This window comes from Meleagris gallopavo, chromosome 9 (assembly GCF_000146605.3).
Source record: "Meleagris gallopavo isolate NT-WF06-2002-E0010 breed Aviagen turkey brand Nicholas breeding stock chromosome 9, Turkey_5.1, whole genome shotgun sequence".
NCBI lineage: Eukaryota > Metazoa > Chordata > Aves > Galliformes > Phasianidae > Meleagris > Meleagris gallopavo.
In genome coordinates, this window is record NC_015019.2 from 2,911,953 (window position 1) to 2,934,863 (window position 22,911).

Here is a 22,911-nt window from a genome sequence, read left to right on the forward strand (position 1 = left end):
AAAAACTAGCAGCAACTGAAGTCACTAATGAAAAAGATTAGAAACAAAAGATAGAACAAAAAGAGGATGAATGAATACAATGACACCTTATATGCAGATGAACTAGTAAGAGTCAAACCTTACTGTCAACTGCAGTGAATAACTTTTGGCTTTCTGTGCCTTGATCTTTTAGGATGCTTTTTTCCAATGCAAATTATTCCACTGTAGACATCTATTACTTCTGACTTTCCTAGCCAACTGAGCTGTCATTTTGTTAAACATTTATAGTTGTACTATAGATCTGTGAGTAGTAGTCATAAAACAAATTGCTTCCATCACTTGCACTCTATTACTGTTTACTTCAAGAGCAAAAGCACTGGAGCTCTTTGGAATAAGGAAGGCAGCAGGATGGAAGTTCAGTCATAGAAGGCTTGGAAAAGTGAAGAAAAATAACTTATAAACTCAGGAAAAGTTTCTGGGTGTTGCAAGATTATAAATGGTTTAATATATTGATTCATCCATTCTCATATTATAAAAAAAAAATTGAAAGGCTGATACCTCAAGCTCACAAACAACGCTGAGACTACTCACCACTTTTGATTATGGAAGCTGCTAGACATAAAGGACTTTGAAGAGCCATATATACATGACAGGACGAGAATGCATGTGTCTGTATGTTGTATGCTTTTTTTTTTTGTCAAGTTTAGCTTAAAATACTATTTTTCCAGGCATTACAAATGAGAAGTATATTTGAATATAATACTTCACACCTGCTACTGTGTTTAGTTTGTTTGGTTGTTTTTTTGTTTGATAGGCTATATTTGATGTTATGATAATGCGGGAGATTTGTCTAGAAATAAGAAAAACCACCCTTATAAATCTACAATTTCTGACACCATGACACTTAGTATGGTTTGATATATTTCAGATTTAGGGAAGAAACGGGAAAGTGTGGAGCTAAGCAACATAGGATCTCTTAAGATTTAGCTTTATTGTTCTGAGATGAGCAGTTTGTTCATGAGATTGGTCATAACAAAAACTTCATTTGCTATCAGTCTCCACTCAAATACATATGTTCTTTCTATATTTGAAGTCTTCAGCTAAATGTATTTTTGTTTTAAGGGTAGCTGCTTGTAACACTATGATGTGATGGAAGGTACAGTAGTAATAGTGGGGTGGCAAAGTTCTTTCTTAGGCTGCAGCAAATGAGGACAAGCCCAAATGCAGCAACTATGAATGCAGAATTAAAGGGAAAAAAATTGCTTACCTTTTTTGGAAGGTATCAGATATATAGGGATCTCCAGAGAGATTCCCTCACCTCCACTGCCAACCCTTAAATGAGGTCTGTGCAGGGGTGGATCCTGGCTCCATCCCTTCCATCACTCATGCATTGCTTGTACCTCAGCTCCCCTGTGCTGGCCCTACCTTCCCACCAGGTGCTCAATCACTGCTTCAGGCCATGACTTAGCATTCCTGCTACACTACACCTGTATTTAATTTTCTTAAATGACTTACTTTTGACTTTGTTTGCTAGCATACTAGGTTGAATCATCATGTCAAAAGAAAATCTAGTCTTTACATTGTTTGTTCTGTGACTCCTTTAGAATTTTATGAGGATATAATGATCAATGGCTTAATGTCCAGATGGAGATCAGTGATGAGTGGCATCCCTCAGGGGGTTGTGCGGGAGCTGATACTCTTATGTCTTCATCAATGACATCGACAGTGGTATTGAGTTGCACAAAGTTTCTGGATAACACCATGCCTGATGTGGTTGATGTGCCTGAGGGATGGGATGCCATTCAGAGAGACCTAGACAGGCTGAACAGTGAGCACAGGAGAACCTCATGAGGTTCAACAAAGCCAGGTACAAAGTCTTGCACCTTGGTCATGGCAACCCCCACTATTAAAACAAGCTGGGGGTCAAAAAAATTTAGCACAGCCTTGCCAAAAAGGACTTGGGGGTTGTGGTGGATGATAAGCTGGACATCAATCAGCAGTGTACAGTCACAGCCCAGAAAGCCAACCATATCCTGAGCTGCATAAAAAGAAGCATGGTTGGCAGGTCGACACAGATGATCCTGCTCCTCTACTCTGCACTGGTGAGGCCTCACCTGGAATACTACATTCAGATGTGGAGTCCTCAGTACAGAAAAACAAAGACATGGAGTGCTAATAACAGGGTCAGAATATCAACCTTACGTTATGGCATAAAGTTTAAACTTCAGTTATTTTTTAGTAAGAGCATCAACAAGAAATTTAATGTATTTATTCCTTTAAAGAGCCCACAGTCACAGCCAAGTCATATAGAAATTATTTTCTTAGAGTTTCTAAACCATGAACCACGTGAAACCCTAACCCTAGTTCTCCCCTCCTCCCTCCTTTTTTAAGGTTCTTTGCAAAGTCTTTTCCAATGGATACTTTCGCCCATATGTAGGTCATCTATCTTTAAAGAGTGAAATATATGCTATAGCATAGGGATTTACTATTTCATTTTTGAAAGCAAAAATTTATTTTTCTTGGAGATGAACACTGCCATCACCACAGCAATGAAAGAATCTGAGATCAAAGAAGAAATTAGATTGGAATCTATTCATCTAATCCAACGTGCTGCTTAAAGCAGATGAATTAGTGACTTGATGTTGTTTTTACAATAGCAACAGACCTGAAAACCTCCAGTTAAAAGACACCATTAAAAGCATTCTTATTTATTTCTATAAAGATAATGCTCAATGCTAACTCAATGGGATGTCTTTTTCTGCTTCTAACTCTTTGTTTAGTAGCTTCTGAAGTGGTTGTGTATCAGAAAGCATAAGTCCTACATGCTAAGTTTATCCTCCCACTTGGTGGGTAGCATAGCTTGCACATAAGGGTCCAGTCAATATATTGAGAACTTTAGAAACTGGATAACCTTTGTTTTCAGATTTCTGAAAGATTGTTTTATTATTGGGTGAAACTTTTAGTTAAAGTACAACAACCACAGCGTTAGAGGTGCCCTCCAGCTATACTAGATGCACCTTTCCCTTCCCCCTCAAGAAAGTCCAATAATTACTTCCAGACCCTGGATTTAGCAGTGTTGCACAGTGGAGTAACCCCCCTCAGTGCACATTAACTATTTCTCCTATTGTTTTCTAGTTTGGCAGTAACTAAGAGCCATTGTGGTTTCTTGGGAAGCTAAAAATAAGATTTTAAAAACACTTTCTACAATTAACGAATGTACAGTTAGAAGAGTGGTGTGGTTAGGGTGGTATTTTACAGGTTTATGTTTAGAAAGATAATTGTGGTGGAAAGAGACAATCAAAAATAAATGAAATGCTCACCCATATCCTAGGCTTGCAGTAGAAACTCCAAATGAAGGAATCCCCAGAAAGAGATTCTTCCCTAATGGCAGTCAGCCCTTAAATGGGGTCCAGGAGAGGTGCAGCCAGGCTCCAGTCCTTGCTGTCACACCGCTGAACTGCCTTCACCTGTGCTCCCACAGCTGACTCAGTCCTTGCCTCAGGTGATCAGTGGTTCAGGCCATGACTCAACAGTTCCCACACATGCTGGAATACAGCCTATTTGATAAAGCTCCATATATAATCAGTCCAAATATTTAGTTGATTTTTTGAGAAAAACTTTGTCAACTTTTAATTCTTTCCTGTAGCCTGAAGTAGTAGAAGAGACCTGGGAGGAAATGATAAAGATGCTTGAAAGAGATGTGAATTTATTACTTGTTACACTAAGTGATTGCACAAGTGAGGTGTGTGAGGGAGCCAATTAGAAAAGGACATATTTGGCCATCTTCATTCTGGTGCCAAAGTCATGCCTATTTTGTGTCACAAAAATTCTCATAGCAGTCTTGCAAGAGAGCTTTTCATACATCCAGAGCTTACATCAATCTGCAGCATTCTTCAGAACACAAAGGTAACAAGCAAAAGTATATTTGAGAACTGCTGCCAGTACTAGGGCTTCTGTTGTGATTGCTGTTTAAATCCAGGATCGTGTTCCTCATACAGATAACTTTAAAACGGTTGGTTCTCTTTGAGAATTAGATATGTTTGCCTTTTTATCTCTTTCACTCTTGTTTTTGTCTGTAGCTACATCTAAAGGAGGTGACTTTAACAAAAGCAAAATTTGATTTGAAATAAGTAGCTTCATCATGACAATTACATTGGTTTTTGTCATTCTTGTTGAATGCTACATTCTCAGTCTGCCGTTTTATAAAGGAAAGCAGGACTTGAAACTTTCTGAAAGTAGGCCTCTTGTTAATTTGGTTAGCTTGTCAACTCTCCTGTCAAGTAGTTGAACTACTGTTCTGCCTTAAATGCTGACTTACTAATTCCTTCTATTCTCCATATTTCTCAATGAATTTTATTTAGTTATCCATATTTATCTAAAGGTCCAAAATGACAATTTTCTCTAAAACATGCACTGCTATTGCTTTTAAAAACTGTTTTTCCAGGCTCCATTTCATCCTTTCATAGGTCACCTTGATGTTTACTTTGTCAGACCTCTCAATAGGATTCCTTGAACACTTCTGGTATAAGACAGAAACTGCGTGTATCCTGACTTTCTGAGAAAATGCAGCAGAATCCATCCTTGATTTTAGAAATTTCAGTGCAGTAGACACAGTAAACGAAAAGCACAAAATGATCATTGCATAGAACCTTTCTGCATGTTTGTATTGACCTTTTTTTTTTTCCATGTCTAGCTGCCAGTTTGCACTAAACTTAAGGAGGTTTTGCTTATCAACTCTGGTAGTAAAACGTTTCTGAAACAGACTAAAACGGTTTGTATTAGATTTTGTACATACAGGAACTCCACACTGTGTTGCTGAAGCAGACAGGCTGTTCATGCTGTAGAAGGCTACAAAAAACAGCTTTCTAGTGAAAGTTTTGGGTCACTTTTTTATTTTTTAAATCCCATCTAAAATATTAGTAAGATCTATTAATTACAGCTGTACGTGTATAGCATGGGAAGTAAATTTTACGTGTGGAGATATTGTGGAAGGGAAAATAATTTAATTTGTGACTAAAGATTCAACAGAGTTGCTTGCTTTATCATTATCAACCTTAACATGGAAATTGAAGTGACTAGAGAACTCTATTTACTTGTAAACAAAATTACTGTAGTCAAGTATTTTGCAAAATTTTACAAAAGTTGTTTTTTGTTGTTGTTGTTTTTTGTTTTTTTTTAAAGGATCTTCATGTTGGTGTTGTTTATGCCAGAACATAATAAGCAAGGCAAATTAGCTCCAGTCTTGTGTAAACTTTGTGTAACTAGCAAACACAATGCAATTGAGTATGAAACTCAGGTGACTTTGGAAATGAAGGAAAAGTTCTGAGCTCTCTGACTGGAAGCTGAACGTGATGACGGCCTGGTCTATGGTAGGGAAACTGAAAATGGAGAAGAGGCACTCCAGAGAAGACAGAAATGTGGAACAAGATGCTGGGGAATGCAGTGCTGAATCTGAGGAATGGACAAGCTCAGAAAGTGAACCTGAGCAACCGTACTTCCAAAGCAGCTGCAGCAGTATTCCATGGAGAGAAAAAGAGGTTTCCACTAAACCACATCGGCCACTCTGTCGCTCCCCGTGCTTGGATCGCCCAAGTTTTTCACAGAGCAGTATCACGCAAGACTTGAAACTAGAGGAATGCAAAACAAATTTGGACAAGGAATACCAAGCCAAAATGGATTTTGCTTTAAAGCTTGGGTATGCAGGAGATCAGATCCAGGCTGTACTGAATAAACTGGGAGCAGATGCGCTCATCAATGATGTTCTGGCAGAACTTGTGAGACTTGGTAACAAAAGTGAATCAGAGGGACAGAACAGCAGTACCACTAATACTCTGGTGCCAAGAGGTCCTTGCCCAAAGGAAATAACAAGCCCTGAATTGTCACTTGAAGATGAAGTTGTGGATAACAGTGATAACTTGAGGCCAATTGTCATTGATGGAAGCAATGTGGCTATGAGGTGGGTCTCCCTCTTGCAACATGTGAAAAGAAGAAAATGACAAAAAATATTGAAAAATCTGTATTGGTGCTGGGGAATTTAACTGTACTATGCTGTGTTTTGTTTTATTTAAGTCCTAAAGCAATATTGAAAAATAATAATGTCCAGAGGCAATCGAACAGGGGAGTTAAAAATAGTTTTAAATGACATTAATATATGCCGATGGTGTGCGCTGGACTTCAGAAAAGTTGAACTACTGCTGATCAAGCCTATTCAGAAGTCAAAGCAATTTAGCAATGTCAGTACAGGGCTATGCATGAGCTTAACCTGCTGACTCACACAGCTGTGGTACTTGTGAATTCAGATGCGCGTAAGCACAAGGCTACTTGAGTCTACACTACTCAAGCTGAGGTTAACATGGATCTGTACTGGATCTTATAAGGGATGGAGTTAACTTTCCCCACAGCAGCCCAAACCATGTTGTGATTTGCAGCATTGCTATTGCACCAGTATTTTGATTGTTGCAGAGCAGTGCTGGCACAGCATCAATGCCATCTCTCCAAACCCCACCTCCCTTGGCCAGTAGCCTGAGGGTGGGCAAAAGGTGGGGAAGGGACATTACTGTTACAGCTGACATAAATAGACCAAGCAGATATTCCAGACTATGACATCATGCTCAGCAATAAAAGCTCTGGGGAAGGAGGAGAAAGCCAACTGTATCGTGGGCTGCATAAAAAGCAGCGTGTCCAGTAGGTCAAGGGAGGTGATTCTCCCTTGCGAAAGCCCACCTAGAGTACTGCATTCAGCTCTGAGTTCCCCAGCACAAGAAAAATGTGGACTTTAAAGTGGTTCTAGAGGAGGGCCACAAAGTGGCAGGCCTGAAACACCTGTTCTACAAAGAAAGACAGAGAGCCAGAGTTGTTTAATTTGGAGAAGGCTCCAAGACAATCTTTCAATGCATAAAGTGGGTTTATAAGAAAGACAGTTTACTTTTTTTTTTTTTTATTTTTTTACAAGTATATGTAGTGATAGGACAAGGGTTAATGGTTTTATACTGAAAGAGAGTAGATTTAGATTAGGCATTAAGAAGAAATTCTACACTGTGAGGTCAGTGAAAAACTGGCACAGGCTGCCCAGATGGCCCATTCCTGAAAGTATTCAAGGTAAGGCTGGATGGGCTTCTATGCAGCCTGATATATAATGATATATAATCCCTGTTCATGGCAGCACAGTTAGATTAGATGATCTTTAAAGGTCCCTTCCAAAATAAACCATTCTATGATTCTGATTCTCATTACGTACACATTTGTCTTCCCAAGCAACCACTTCCCAATAAGTGGAAGAACTTTGCATGCTGATGAGAAGTAGAAATAAGAAGCGTTTGCTTCTGTGCCACCTTTGCTTTTATTTCATTGAACTCCTGTCTCAGACCTGCTAGGATTTATTTTTTTCCTCCATCTCATTTTCTCCCACCTCTTAGTAGGGTGAGTGGGAGAACAACTGCGGTACTTGCCTGCCTATTAGCACTAAGCTACACCACAAACCAAAAAGATATTTCTGTAAACCAACATCACCAGTATTGATTTTATTTATTTATTTTTTTTTTACTGTTTGTTATATTTTCAGTCTCTGTACTGCCTGAATAACTCCTGAGCCCTGTGTGACAGCAGCTGGCAAAAATTGTATACTCTTATTACTGCATACCTGTGAATACTGTGTTTATGAAATAAATTGTGTATACATTTGAAAATATAAAAGAATATTATATTCTGTGAAATCCGAAAAGGGTACAGAAAATCACTTTAGCGATGCTTTTGCATTAATAATTTAAGTTGCAAGGATTTGGAATATGCTGGTTTTCCGTAAGCCTTAGTTATACTTCTGGTATTAGATCCCTGACTGCTTTAATCTGTTTCAGTGTTACTTTCTCCAATGTTTTGAGCCCAAGAAGAACATGCATTCCGCTCTAGTCCAGTAATCTGTGATGTTTTTCTCCAATAAATATAATTTTGAGTTATAATTCATAAAATAATACTAGAGACCTCTTCAGTAAAATGCTAATCTCTTAATAATTCAGCATTCTTGTATAGGCTGAGAATACCAGAAAAGTGAAAGAATAACAAAGTTTTCGCCTTCAAAAAAGGTGCATTGATGATGCAAATTGTAGCCCTTAAGGTAAAAAACATAGTTAATGGTGCCTATGTAAGAACACTTCCATTTTCAGTGTAGAATTTTTCTTGAACATTTTTGGGGGATGCTACACAGAACTGACAGCTTGTATCTGGATGGTATGGCAACTGGATACTGCTACAAACAAATGCCAGTTGCTTTGATCTGTGGGTGGCATTCCTAGCATTTCGTAGAGCTACAAGAGTCTCCTTAATTACAGCCAATTACTTGGACTGCTCCCACACGTGGGGGCATCTATAGGAAAGTCCTCTCCTGTATTTCTCACTGCTAGCTAGCTCTCTTGGTTATTTCTGGTAAGAAGTGTCACGTGGCTTTTATAGCACTCTGGAACACTCCCTGAGGAGCCTGCTCAACCAGTCTTTGAAAGCAAGGACACTGTTCCTCAATACAGCATCACTGATCTGATTGAGTTAACACCTTTTGCAGCAAACGGAATGATCTGAATAAATTAATATAGAAGTCCTGGCGAGAATATTGAGCTGGGCAGCTCCAATGCTGTGTCATAGCTGATGAAAAACTGCATCTGTCTTGAGGAAGTAAACAGTTTTGAATGAAAACGTTTTGAGAAAAGTACGTCAAAGAGCATAACGTTGGCTTACCAGTCTGCTCTTTTCAAATGCAATTTATAAGTAGTTCACATTGCTAACTAAAGTGTGACAAAGGGTGGATTATTAGTTTTTCTTCAGTAAGAGAGTCAACCTTATTTTTTTCCCTTAAGTATTTTTTCTTCCTCAATATCGCCATATAGAAACAATATATACACTCTTTTTCAAAGAAAGTGTTAGCTTGAATCTAAATATGAAATCCATAATGCAATCTATACATCTTAGATATGTAGAATAAATACTAAGAACATAATGTTTAATATATGTCCTCTCTACGGTTAACAAATGTACGGTTGGAAAAGTAGCATGGTTAGGAGGGCACTTTATGGGTGGTATAGTTAGATTATTGTGGTGGAAAAGACAATCAAAGAAGAAATGCTCACCCATATCCAAGGATCTAGGCTTGCAGTGGAAAGCTCCAAACAGGAGGGATGGATCTCCAGAAAGAGATACTTCCCCAGTGGCAGTCAGCCCTTAAATGGGGTCCAGGAGAGGTGCAACCAGGCTCCAATCCTTGCTGTCACACCGCTGAACTGCCTTCACCTGTGCTCCCACAGCTGACTCAGTCCTTGCCTCAGATGATCAATCAGTGGTTCAGGCTGTGACTCAACAGTTCTCATTACAGTCCTCGTATATTATTCAGGTACCTCTTAACTGTTTTCTGAAAAGATCTACAATAAACTTGAAGAATTGTGTTTCATGTTTAACAAATCAACCTGTAAAGTAGACTGAATAAGATTCATAATTAAGATTCTAGTTAGTGTCTTTCAAGTATCTATTCTTTCTTTGTAAAAACTTTTAATGCCATTTTATAAATGGAAATGATATTATACAGCTGCTTCAAACACTCTCAATTCTATACAATTATAGAGACTCAAGTATGTTGCAGAAAACAAGTTTTTGAGTAGTCAGAGAAGGGAAGAAGGAACTTGAAGAACTTTTACAGAGTCATTTCTCTCTAAAAAAAAAGTATTTTTTAATCTAGATGTTTTGAAAGCATCTGTTCCTCATAACAGTCAGCATCACTAGTTCATTTATTTTTATTATTGCTAACTTTTTTATAGCACTATTTTAGATTAGCTCAATTTTTTGCAGAAGGCGAGATTTTTCAATAGATCAGCTAATAAAATGAAAAAGTAGAAAAAACCATTTTGTAGTGTGATGTGATGTGCAAGAATGACAGCAGAGCAGCAGAATTCCAGACTACAGCAAGGGAGATTCACTTAAACACAACAGCTGTTAGCACAGAAATAAAGAGGAGGGGGAAGAGAAAAAAAAAAAAAAAAGACCTCAGGTACACAGAGACTTCCAGAGAGATACCCTCACCTCCACTGCCAGCTCTAAAATGAAGTCTGGAAGGGGTGGATCCTGGCCCCATCCCTTCTGGTCACGCAGGTACATTGCATACACCTCAGCTCCCCTGGGCTGACCCTTCCCACCAGTGCTCAATCACTGCCTCATGCCATTACTTAGCATTTCTACTGCGCTTCTGCGTTAGGATTATTCTATAACAGTTTTGTATTTGCCTGGTCTCTATAAATTCTATTTCCCTTATTTACCTACATCATGATAGCTTTAAAAGGAAAAACAACAACAATAAAACCCAAAGTCAAAACTTTTATGTTTGCTGTTTCTGAGTTTTCTGGTTTTTTTGTTGTTCCTTTGTTGGTTTTTTTTTTTCTTCAGCCATGGAAACAAAGAAGGATTTTCCTGTCGGGGAATTCAACTAGCTGTTGATTGGTTTCTGGAAAAAGGACATAAAGATATCACTGTGTTTGTACCTGCATGGAGAAAAGAACAGTCTAGACCAGATGCACCAATTACAGGTAACAGGTCAAGATTTTCTTTGACTTTTTGGTTCAAGTAAATAAATATGTTACATTAAGACAGAACTGTGTCATTTTTCTAATGAGAACTACATGCTAAGCTGTGGCCATGGTGTTGCTTGCACTCAACTAAGAACAAAACAATTTCCCTGGTGAGGAGCAGTTAAGTATTTGCATCTGAAAAAAAAAAAAAATCTTTTTTGAAATATAACTGGATCATGTCAATGCTCTTGAGAGGAGATACAATTTTAGCAAATGTTAAGTGGACAGAGAATAATTCTTAGTTGCTGGGCTAGTAGAAAATAAGTAGTATCTCGCCAGGGACTCTTACTAATGCTATCTTGAACACTGAAGAAGCAGAATATATTTTGACCCCATTTGCGGTACTTACATTTTAACTCCGAGCTAACAAGAAGGCAGTAATAACTGAGTAATCATAGAATGGCCTGGGTTGAAAAGGACCTCAAAGATCATGTAGTTCCAACCCCCTGCTGTTTGCAGGTCACCAACCAGCAGACCAGGCTGCCCAGAGCCACATCCAGCCTGGCCTTGAATGCCTGCAGGGATGGGGCATCCACAGCCTCCTTGGGCAACCTGTTCCAGTGCCTCACCACCCTCTGTGTGAAAAACTTCCTCCTCATATCCAACCTAAACCTCCTCTGTCTCAGTTTAAAACCATTCCCCCTTGTCCTATCACCATCCACCCTCGTAAACAGCTGTTCCCCTTCCTTTTTATACGTTACCTTCAAGTATTGGAAGGCCACAATGAGATTTCCCTGGAGCCTTCTCTTCTCCAAGCTAAACAAGCTCAGTTCTTGACATGTACCTTTTCTAACTGTTCCTGAATATAGTTATTTACAGAGGAGTACAGTGATTATGAAGCTTAAATACAGGATATTTACTTAGTGCTTTGAAAGCTCAGAAATGTCATTCTCCTTCTAGGTTTTTTCGTTGTTCTTTTAAATGAGGATTATATATGCACATAATAACAAAATTATTTCTCAGAAAAGAGGAAAAGTTTAGTATTTCAAGGGCTGTATTTCTTTACAAATGTTTAAAGAAGTTGCTTAAGTAAACTTATTTTACAGATCAAGAAATCTTACGGAAATTGGAGAAAGAAAAAATTCTTGTTTTTACCCCATCTCGAAGAGTTCAGGGAAGAAGAGTAGTTTGCTACGATGATCGATTCATAGTAAAGCTTGCTTTTGACTCAGATGGCATAATTGTATCAAATGACAACTATCGAGATCTTCAAAATGAAAAACCAGAATGGAAGAAGTTCATAGAAGAGCGGCTGTTAATGTATTCTTTTGTGAATGATAAGTATGTTTTTTCCTTCAAAAATTAAGAGAATTTGCCAATTCTGAACCCTCAGTAAAAGCTGAAATTCAAATTTTGTTTCTTTCCCATTAGATTTATGCCTCCTGATGATCCTCTAGGACGCCATGGTCCAAGCCTTGAAAATTTCTTAAGGAAAAGGCCAGTTATTCCCGAACATAAAAAACAACCGTGTCCCTATGGTAAGTGCTTAAGCCATATAGATGTGCTCTATTCAAAGGTAGGTGAAGCGAGCAATTAATTAACATTTTGTCATTACTAGCCATCGAAGCACCATATCCTTTATTATATCCATCACGCACATATTAATAAAAATAATATAGCAAAAATTAAGGCTATCACAGCTTTTTGCTATTTTTTTCTGGTTTGTATTCAATAAAAGAGGTTTATAACTACACAAACTGTGTTAGGAATGTTTTGTTTTATAGAGCATTGAGTATGTTGTCAGTATTGAACTCATGAATGGTAGGAAGAAAAGTGATTTGTCTTGCCCTTTACGCAGTGATATACCTGGTTATAGGTAGTAGCAGTCTGTGACTGCCTGCACATATAATTATTCTTAACAATGATAATACAGAAACATTACAATTAAGAAAAAGTGAAAGGTATGAAGAAAAAGGTAGCAGGTGGTAGTATCAATTTTTGGTTTATTTAACTTGAAATCACTTTTCTTACAGGTAAAAAGTGCACCTATGGGCACAAATGTAAATATTACCACCCAGAACGGGCAAACCAGCCTCAAAGGTCAGTAGCGGATGAGCTTCGAATAAGTGCCAAATTATCTGCTGTGAAAACAATGAGTGAGGGAGCCTTGGCTAAATGTGGCACAGGGCCCTCCAGCTCCAAAGGAGAGATCAATTCTGAAGTGAAACGCATTGCCCCAAAGCGTCAGTCAGATCCAAGCATTAGATCAGTAGCTGTGGAGCCTGAGGAAAAGTTAACAGTAGCCCGGAAGTCCGAGGCCAACTCTGTCCCATCTCTGGTTTCTGCATTAAGTGTACCAACGCTCCCTCCACCAAAAAGCCATGCAGCTGGTGCATTAAATACTCGTTCTGCAAGCAGTCCAGTGCCAGGTTCCTCACAGTTCACGCATCAGAAATCCTCACTGGAACATATGTCCAGTGTGCAATATCCTCCAATATTAGTCACCAATAGCCATGGCACCTCAGTTAGTTACACTGACCAGTATCCCAAATACGAATCGTTAGGGGACCATGGCTATTATTCCTTACTCAGTGATTTCTCCAACTTGAGCATAAGTAGTATGCATAACACAGATTATTATGGGGCTGATATGGACCAGGGGATGTATTCTAGAAACTCAAGCCCCTGTCCTGACAATTGCTTAAGCCATACAAGTAATGATTCTTATTCCTCTTACAATGACTTGTATCTGGGTGTAGCAGATGCCAGTCCAGAAGATAATGTGAAGATCCACAGACTGACATCGCAAAATCGTCTTCAGCCTTTTCCCCATGGTTACCATGAAGCCTTAAATAGAGTTCAGAGTTTTGGAACTGAAGAGCCTAAACAATCCCTTCGCAAACAGTCTGTTTCCCACTTAGGCCTGCATGCCCAGCATCCAGTTGTTGGAGCACGGTCCAGTTGTCCAGGAGAATACCCTGTGCCTCAAAATATTCATCCATCAACTGCACAATCAAGCCGTGCCTTGGTCATGACAAGAATGGATAGCATTTCTGACTCACGGCTTTATGAAAGTAATCCTACAAGGCAGAGAAGACCACCTCTGTGTCGAGAACAGCATGCTAGTTGGGATCCATTACCGTGTGCAACAGAATCTTATACTTATCATTCATATCCACTGAGTAACAATCTCATGCAGCCATGTTACGAACCTGTAATGGTAAGAAGCATGCCTGAGAAGATGGAGCAACTGTGGAGGAATCCATGGATTGGGATATGTGGTGAGCCACAGGAACCACATATTATCCCAGAACATCAGTATCAAACATACAAGAATCTCTGCAATATCTTCCCACCAGGCATTGTCCTTTCTGTGATGGAAAAGAATCCCCACATGACAGATGCACAACAGCTGGCAGCTATGATTGTTGCCAAATTAAGAACAGGGCGTTGAAATGTTATAACCTCTTTTGTATAAATGAAACTATACAGCACATAGGAACTGGTAGAAAAATTATATAAAGAAGGAAGTAGGCAAATCTATTGTAAATATTTTCTAATAAGGTAGGATAAACTTCTGTATACAGTAGTTGTTGTATATGTATTGAGGCACTATTTAAGAGTTGATTGTATTGTAAATTTTAAGATTTTAAAAATAGAGATTTTTAACAGTATTTTACAGGAAATGCATACCTTGCTGCATGGATAGTTCATGAAGAACTACAATGTCACATTCAGTGTCTCAAAGCTTTTAATACAAAATTATTATTAGCAGTTATATTGCATGTATTAATGTACACTTTCAATTTGATTATAAATACCTAATTGGCCTTTCAAAGCATGCTGTATACAATCCCAGATGATTTCTAGGGTTTCAGCTTTGCCATTTGACACCGCCTTATTGGTACCTCAAGTATTGAAGAAAAATAACTTGACAAAAATTACTCAATTTGTAAAATGTTGAATCTTTTTCAGTTTTTGGATGTTAATATTGTTGGTATTTCTTAAATTTCAAAACTGTTCCCCATGAGTTTATTACAGTTACTTCAGTCCAACAGAAGCCAAATACTTCATTAAATCAGGACCAAAACATTAAGGAATATGTAGGCGTGCTAAAACTAAAATATGTTTTAACTGTAGCTTCCTTCTTCAGAATTGCCTGTCAGCTGTGCAGTAAGCAGCTGCTGCTCCAGATGATTAGAGAAGATGAAAGAAAATTGTCAGTTGAGTATAAATTGGATTACTCAGACTCAAATAGCAGGAACTGAAAGTTAATGCAGAAACTCATCAGTAACTACAGCCCTTCTGTGGGCAAAGATGGCATTTAACATGCAAAATGGCCATAGAAGATCAGCCTATAAAAGGAGTGGCTGTTTCTTGAAAAGAGATGCTACAGTTCAGGTTTGTGGCAAAGCTTGCTTGGTTTTGCTCTTCAGATCCACGCAGAGGTGTGCATTTGCCTCATGAACGTTTCTAAAATTTCTGTTTCAACAAGTAAGATGATTTTGTGTGGCATTGTTTGCTCAACTGGTATTTTGCTCAGGGTGGGAACCTTTGTAGCTAAATGTCTCCAAAAGAGGCGTTTCTTGTTTTTTAAGCTGCACTGACTGAACGCCCTTTTTTGACTCCATTGTATATTTCAACATTTTGAACCATTACTAACTCGATATGTCTCGAGCTAGGACTTAATGACTTCTACTGTAGTTTTTTTCATGAAAGCTGAGAAGGCCTAGTTTATGGCCTTTTGTTTCTTCATGAGAAGGTGTGACACTGCCTAAATGTTTCTTACTGTGAAACACACGGAATGTGAGGCTGCAGTCAGGGTTGTTTCTGGTGTTTTGATAACGGCTTGCATGCTGCTTTCTCACTCTCTGTTTGTCTAAGGAACAAAACAACATCATTTCCACATTTGCATTACTGTATAAATGGTTTGATTCACAACATTGTGAAGCTATTTATCGTGGGCAAAATGTATTCCTGCAAGTCAAAAGCAACAAAGAAAACCATTATAGGTGCGATGACAGTTAATGTACTGATAATCAATAACCATTTCATTTCACACATGACAAATACTCTTCTGTTGGTACAGGGAACAAATATAATGACCATGTCATTACATATTTGAGTTAACTTGAAGGTGATTTGTGCTTACACTCAGTGTTTAAAAATAACTATGTTTTAATTAGTTGGTTATTGTCACTGTTAATAGTGAAAGTAAATCTTTGGATACCTACAGTAGCTGGAGGGAACAGATTTAACTCTTGACCAATATCCAAAAACATTTCTTATTAACCAACATTTTAGATTTTTAATTTGCAATTAATTCTTATTCTCTTGCATGGTATTAAGCAGCTGAGAGCAATGCCTCAAATAACCAGAAATGACCTTTTGTTTGTTGATACAAATTGTATCTCTTTTTCTTGATTGTATAAAAACTGTTTAAAAAAACAAAAAAAAAAACACAAAAAAAAACTAACAACCCATAAACCTCTAGGTTAACTTCAGTATTACATGTTCACCGTAATGTTTGTGACACCATGTGTCACACAGAAGTAGCCCATGAGTAATTATGATTTTCTGTTATTTAAAATGGGCACTTAAAGTTTATAGATGAGCAAGACAACTTGTCAGAACTGGTTTATTATGTGCACAGATACTGTGTGTACACCTCAAAGCATTACATGGTTATCTTTAGTCTATTGAGCAGATACATCCTTGCACTAAATCTTATGTAAAAATGTTGCTGTTAACTCATCTGCATGTGTTTAAAAAGTAACAATATAATTACTGTAGACCCTGCTTTATTCTAAACACATTAATTTATAATTTATTTAGGCTTAAAATGAAGTTTATTTTGCACTCACATTTTTCCATCTTGCATGGAATTAAATATTTGTATGTAAAAACACGTTTGTCCCCTTTTTCTCCCATTATAAAGGTAAGCTATCTTAAGAGGGCTTGGTGCGTGTTTTTGATATTTTAATGTGTGGAAGCCTGAGCAGAAGTTACTGTATGAAGCCGTGCGTGATTTATGGAGATAGCCATTTTTGTAGGACTTGTCTAGTTGTTTTCATGTTCACAAACTGTTGTCTTACTGATAAAAAAAAAGGGATCATTATAAACAGAAAAGCTATGGTACTGCTAACATGCATACCATTTCTGTAAGGCACTTTGAAAGCTAATTGTCTTTTTATAAAAAGCTATTTGCATCCATCCTATGTGGAGTTTCTGAATGGGCAGTGTAGCCTTGTGCAAATAATTTGCAGATGTGCTTGTTTAGTCCACCTTAGAGGAAATGAAACTTTTATATGTGATGTAGTCTTTCCTAATCCATTAGTTAAGTGACAATTCCAATATCTGCATCTGTTCTCAGATATGTTTACAAGCCAATTCAAAACACTGACACGTGAATTAATCTTCAGCGCAAAAGCTTAGATTTCTTCTTACATGGAAGAGTTGATCTTATTAACACATGATCATAACTGTCTATATTGTAAATATAAGACTGTATAAATGCTCTTTCTGAGAGCATGGTACTCAGATGTTTTTAAAACTGTAAGTAAGCAGTTCTAGAAACTGTATTTTAATAAAATCCAAAAGATTCTAGCTGAGGAACTGCAAAAAGAAATAAAGTACTAAGATGAAATCTTGCAAGACAACGGCATACATTAGTGGAGCCAGTGCTTACTCTAGGCATTCTGAATTACTGATCTTTAGTCTTCAGCTGTATTACTTTCACATAATTTATCACTTAAGAGTGCATAACGTTAAATTCTTGATTCAAAACTCAAATGCTTTATTGAAAGTCAGTCTAATTTTGTGTTTTTGTAGTAACTACATGTTAGTAATATATTAAGTTGTACATATAGAACATTTGACTACTGTTAGTCCTGTTGTTGTCTTATTGAGCTACAGTAGTGGGCTTTATTCATTTGTAGAATTAAACATTACTGTTTAATTGTTGTAAAATTTTATAAATCTCTTTGGGTTATTTTGGTTGACCCAAATATAATGTAAGTCTCAATGACAAAATGAGTGAAAAATGGATGTTAAGCCAATATGTGGTATTTATAAAACACTGTAGTAAGTGTGCAAATGCTCTAGATTGCAGTTGCATGGATATCATTCACTAGCATGAGTCTGTTTAGCTTTTTGTAAAAATCTTTTAAATTTAAACTCTTGAAAATAGTAAGTGGGCATATGGTTGCTTAGGCCAAGCAAAAGAATCCTCAGAAAACGACAAAAAACAAAGTCTCTATTTAAGTAGGTTCTCCATACACACTGTTAATGCCAGTTTGCCTCAAACTCTGAATTTTGGCATTTTGGAATTCTTACTGATAAAGCCAGAACATGCAAAGAATAAATGTGAGCTGATAAGCCTGTTTAAAACTTGGTTGGTCGGTGGTGTGCATGCATACCTGTGACATCCACCAAGCTACTGTCAGGAACATTTCAGGGAACACATTTTGAGTGCAGTCATTCTAAAAATTCCATGCTAAGAAGAAGGTATGAGCTTCATTTCTGTGCCCATTTGGCCCACAGAAATACTGCTTTTTCTTGGCTTGCCAAAAGTTAACATGAAACATTGGTACCAGACTCGTATTAGCCAGATCGTGGGATCTGTCATTATTACTGCTACAGTTCAGCATTCAGCATCAATGCCCCTTTGATGCACCCCATAGCAGGCTGTGTGACAGAGCCGTAATAATGGTGTTCCTTGCAATACTTAAACAGGAAAAAAATACAAGTTTGCTGTTACTTAAACTATTCTCATGCCAGTGTTTGCTTAGCCTCTGAAGATCTATTATATAGTCTCTATGATTTTGGTCTTTGGTATTTTGAAGTTTGTAAACATACTAAAATTGAGAGGAATCCAAAATTAATACAGTCTATTACCTGTAGCCTCCCTGCTCTGCGTAGAAGGTTTGCACAGCTGTTTAAATCATATGAAATGTTATACTTTGAATTTACCTATATAAAACATGCTTATTTAATAAAACTGAGAGCCACTGGATAATTTGTTTCTAGCCTTTTTTTTTTTTTTTTGTGTCCAATTCTCTCTTAAGAGAGCCTCAGAAGAGCTTTTTGTCCAAAACAACTGTCACAACACATCTAGGCTATCTCTCAATATTCCTCGTTGATTTACAGGAAGAATACCCAAATTGTTAAGTCATACACAATGCTCTGCTTGTGTTTAAATCTGCGTAGGAAAAGGATGAGAGTAAGGATGCTCCATTTTACTTGAAAAAAGCAGAGGAGAAACTTCTTTGTGTTAGTTAGGTCCCACTTCTCATCAATCTTTCTATTAAATCAATTTTCTTCATCTATTTCAACACCTCATCATTTCACTTTTCAGGGGGAGGATACAACATGACAGTGATTTGATTCAAAATTACTTCAACTTTTTTGGGGAAACAAAACAAAACAGGGGAAGGAAAACGATAAGAAGATCACCTTTATCTGTATCTTGATTTGCTCAAACTTCTCACCACTACCATGTTTGCTTTCACAATAACCAGGAAGGATCCAGGTAGTTCAAAAGACAAAACTATTCAAAAACATTAAAATACACGTATTACAATTTTTTTTCCACATCTCAGATCCTTTATCATTAGTCAGAACAGCCCTCACATACACTTCTACTGAGAAGTATTAGATTCCACAGGATACCCTTTCTGTTTTCTCCCCAGAACTGTAACCCCTTCTTAGCACAGGAGGTCCATTGGAGAGTGACTGCTCTTATCATGCAAGAAACAAAATATTTAAGACTTGAACAGGCAGGAATAAGTTATCCTAATGATTCCACTATTGCATTCTGTGAAAGTGATGGTCCCAAGCCCATAGCTTCCTCAGTGATTCTCATTTGCATCATTTATCCTTGCAGTCTTATGTAAAGCTCCAAAATTTCACCTCCAGTCCCTTCTAGAGCTTCCACTTGGAGGTGGTATTCCAGACAGTAGAAACCTGTCTGGAAAGATAAATTTACAGAGGGGAAAAGGCAGACTCAAGCAGTTCTGCCCAAAGCAAAGGGAAAAATTAAGCATTGAAGGATTACATCAACACTGCTTTTCTTTCTTAGTCCGCCCTCAGAACACATTTATAGTGAGCAAACTAATTAGCATGCTGATAAAAATTTTACTGAGTGCGCCTTTATCAAAGGAGGAAAAGTTGCACATAGCATGGTATTTGTTAGCATGCTTTCCTTTTTGAACTGTTGTTTGCATGTTTTTCTATCTCTTTAGAATTATAAATAGCATATAATAACAATGTTAGCATCTAATGAGAACAGTAACTATAACGAATTAAGAAGATGCCATTTCACAATGCTGCACTGACATTTTCCTATTTTTCTTTAGTTTTTTAACTATTGCAAGTTATTAGACTGACTCAGAGAAAAGCTGTCTTAAACCCCTGGAAGATACACTCCAACAAATTATTACAGAGAAGTCTTGAAATAGAAGTGCTTCAATTCCTAATTTTTTTTTTTTTACAAGTAATTGTAGAAGCTGCTAAGTTACAAGAACAGTTAATACAAGAAAACTGAATTCAGGGGAAAAAGCTGCAAATGTTTGTTCTCATCAGTTATCTAAAATGGCAACCAAGTCCATTTTCACATGCTAGCTAATCATGCTAGCTTTGCAGCAAAGAGACTTTTCAACCTCAGCAAAGTCATGAATAGAAATAACACAGACAGAAAACTTACCTTCATTTGAAATCCTAGCTAAATGAAAATTGTAGCATGATTTTATGCGGGCTAAACAATCCAAACTCATAAATGACAATTCCGGTGTCACTGAAAGGGAAGGGCTCTCAGTATTATGACCAACAGGAACCAGCAGACCTCTTCCAGAATATCCAAAAGAAAAACAGAATCCAGAAAGAATGTTTGCTTTCAGTTAGTGATATTTATTAACCATGAAAACAATTTAACAAAGGGATTCCAAAGTATATTAACTGTATTTCACAAACAGCTAAAAGTTCTTGACAGTGGTTAAGCAGACAATAGCTACTACAAATAGAACAACATGCTTGCAAAATTGTGATTTTATATGATAAAAAGTAATAAATCCTCATGGAAAAAAAAAATCCTGGAGTGGCTACTTCCCTACCACCATTACAAGTTCCTCTCTGTCACTTATCTTGTGCAACACTGAAAGCTGCAGAGCAATTTTCTCTCTTAGAAAAGTTGAAGGCCACTTTTTATTTTATGGAAGTCATTCTGGGTCCATAATAATCCTCCTGTCACAGGAACATTCAATTCTGCAGAGCTGTGAGAAAAAGAGAAAACAAATAAGCACTGAGCTCATATCAGCCAAGTAATTTTGATAGCACATTTAACTTACAAAATGTCATTTTCCATTTTTAGCTCTGAACATTTACCTACTGGAACATCCTTACTTTTTAAGCAGCTCATTCATAAGAAGGCACAGTCTAAGGTAACACAGGTACCAAAGCACAAACCAAAGGAAAGACTACCGCTTGCTAACTAATGTGAGGGAGCCGTGATTCCAGAAATAACCACACATCTATCTTCATCTGTACTGTCATTTGCCAGGTAGGAACATCAGCTAATCAGGACAAAGCATGCTAACACAGCAAGTAGGTAACATAAAAATAGCCTGTCATGAACTACAAATGTTATAATGCTCTTATGTTTTCTCACAGAAATTAGCCATTCCTGTAGTTTAACAAAGAAGTCACAGAAACCAGAGCCTTCACAGAGCCTAAGGGAAGTTATAGTTTGGTGTCACTCCCAGCATACGAAGTCATTTCCACTTTTAGAAAGTGGTTCATCCTTAAACAGGCATAAAATCTCTTACTTGCAAAAGTTACCAGTTAGGACTGGGTCTCACAGATGCCAATGACTCACTAACACCAGCACACAATGGAACAATTAATTTTCCCACAGCATTCCCAGACACAAGGCATTCTTAAACACAAAATTCAAAGAGCAGGTGAAGAATAAAGGTAAGCCATTCCCTACCCAAAGCTTTTCCATGCACAGCAACTGAAACCACGACTTTGTTGTTATATGGGTCAGATAAGGGTTTGCTTTATTATTTTTGTTGTATGAGAATGGAGAAAATGAAAGCTAAAATTTAATAATAAAGTGTTTATAGGATCTACTTCAAACCTGATGCCTGACAAGGAAGAAGAACAAAGGGAAAGTGTGCTCATCCTCTCCATGCTTTTCATATATGCCCAAGGAAAGCTCATGCTGCCCCTGCTACAACCTAGCATCCTCCAGGACATGATTATATTCCCTTTCCACTCATCTTTACCCTTCAGCACATATTACCCCTCTCATCTACCCGCTTACACATCTCATCTTCAGGAGAAAAAAATCCAGCCATTACCCATGACCATTGAATGATTAATGCAATTTCTTAAACATCAGTTAAAACCTCTCGATTCAATCCCTGAAGCCATTGCATGTCACCAATTTCCACCCTTAGGAAACAAAGTCATTTCCAACAGCCGCTTTGTCCCTACTGTCAAGTAGAACTGACACTTGGAGTAAAAGGGCACAAGAGCTTACCACAAAAAAAAAAAAATCCACATGAGAATGACAGCAGCTATTCAAAGCTTCAGAGGTTGCTGCAGTAACCAACCCTACAGTAACCCTAAGCACAAACTTTGAACACCAGAAAAACCATGAAAGAACACAATCTTTTGCATCCAGGAAAGAAGGACCTGCAAGTTTTTCCAAAGTATCAAAGCATCACAAGAATTTGTTTCATGTTAAACCAAAATCAAATCACAAAATTACATCATTTCTGCAAACAAGACTGAGGTCTTTCTAAAGTTTTATTTATAAAATAGTTTAAAGCTATACAGTAAAAAACCTCAATGCCTTTTCCAAGTGATCAGTGCTGGAATAACTGTAATACAGCAGAAGCTCCTGCTCAGAGATGCACAGAGACAGACAGTTTCTTCTTTGGGGCCAAAACACCTCCTAGACACCACTTGCTCAAATGAAACACTGCCAAGGGCCTTGTAAAAAAAAGTGAGTACAGAAACATCATAGATGTCACACCCAGAAATAATGACCTGATGTTGTCCGGCTGTTGGAAACTACCCAGCATTCAGCTTGCTAATGGAATAATTTTTGCTCCCTTGTGAATCCTACTCCTCATTACTCTTGACTTCATGTCATTCCTAGGACAGAGACTCGGGACAGACACCGACATCATTCTCTGCCTCTAAAATGTACTGCAGAAAGTCGCCAAGAACAAGCTCATCACAGCAGAGCAACTGCTTTCAGGAATGATGAAACTAGGCTACTGCCAAAGAGGGTAACAGAAGTTTATTTCTTGGGATTCAAGAGAGAAAGTGCTTTTTCCATAATCAGTGCTACCTTGTCCTCCAACCACTGTTTTTGTGTTTTTTTTTT

General features: G+C 37.6%; 2 protein-coding genes across 2 annotated transcripts in view; one reads left to right on the plus strand and one right to left on the minus strand.

The window, feature by feature from the left end:
- Window positions 1–599, minus strand: part of LOC100549369 (ribosomal biogenesis protein LAS1L-like) — a 14,819-nt gene extending 14,220 nt beyond the window's left edge. Inside the window, exon 1 of the mRNA XM_031554722.1 lies at window positions 571–599. Within this exon, the coding sequence (XP_031410582.1) occupies window positions 571–599 (29 nt within the window). The remainder of the gene's footprint in view (window positions 1–570) is intronic.
- A 2,842-nt stretch (window positions 600–3,441) lies between these two features.
- On the plus strand, window positions 3,442–17,850 carry ZC3H12B (zinc finger CCCH-type containing 12B). Its single transcript, XM_003208259.4, has 5 exons — window positions 3,442–5,935; window positions 10,396–10,535; window positions 11,624–11,858; window positions 11,949–12,055; window positions 12,551–17,850. The coding sequence occupies exons 1-5, from the start codon at window positions 5,331–5,333 to the stop codon at window positions 13,969–13,971; spliced, it is 2,508 nt and encodes an 835-aa protein (XP_003208307.1). The 5' UTR covers window positions 3,442–5,330; the 3' UTR covers window positions 13,972–17,850.
- Window positions 17,851–22,911: the final 5,061 nt, after the last annotated feature.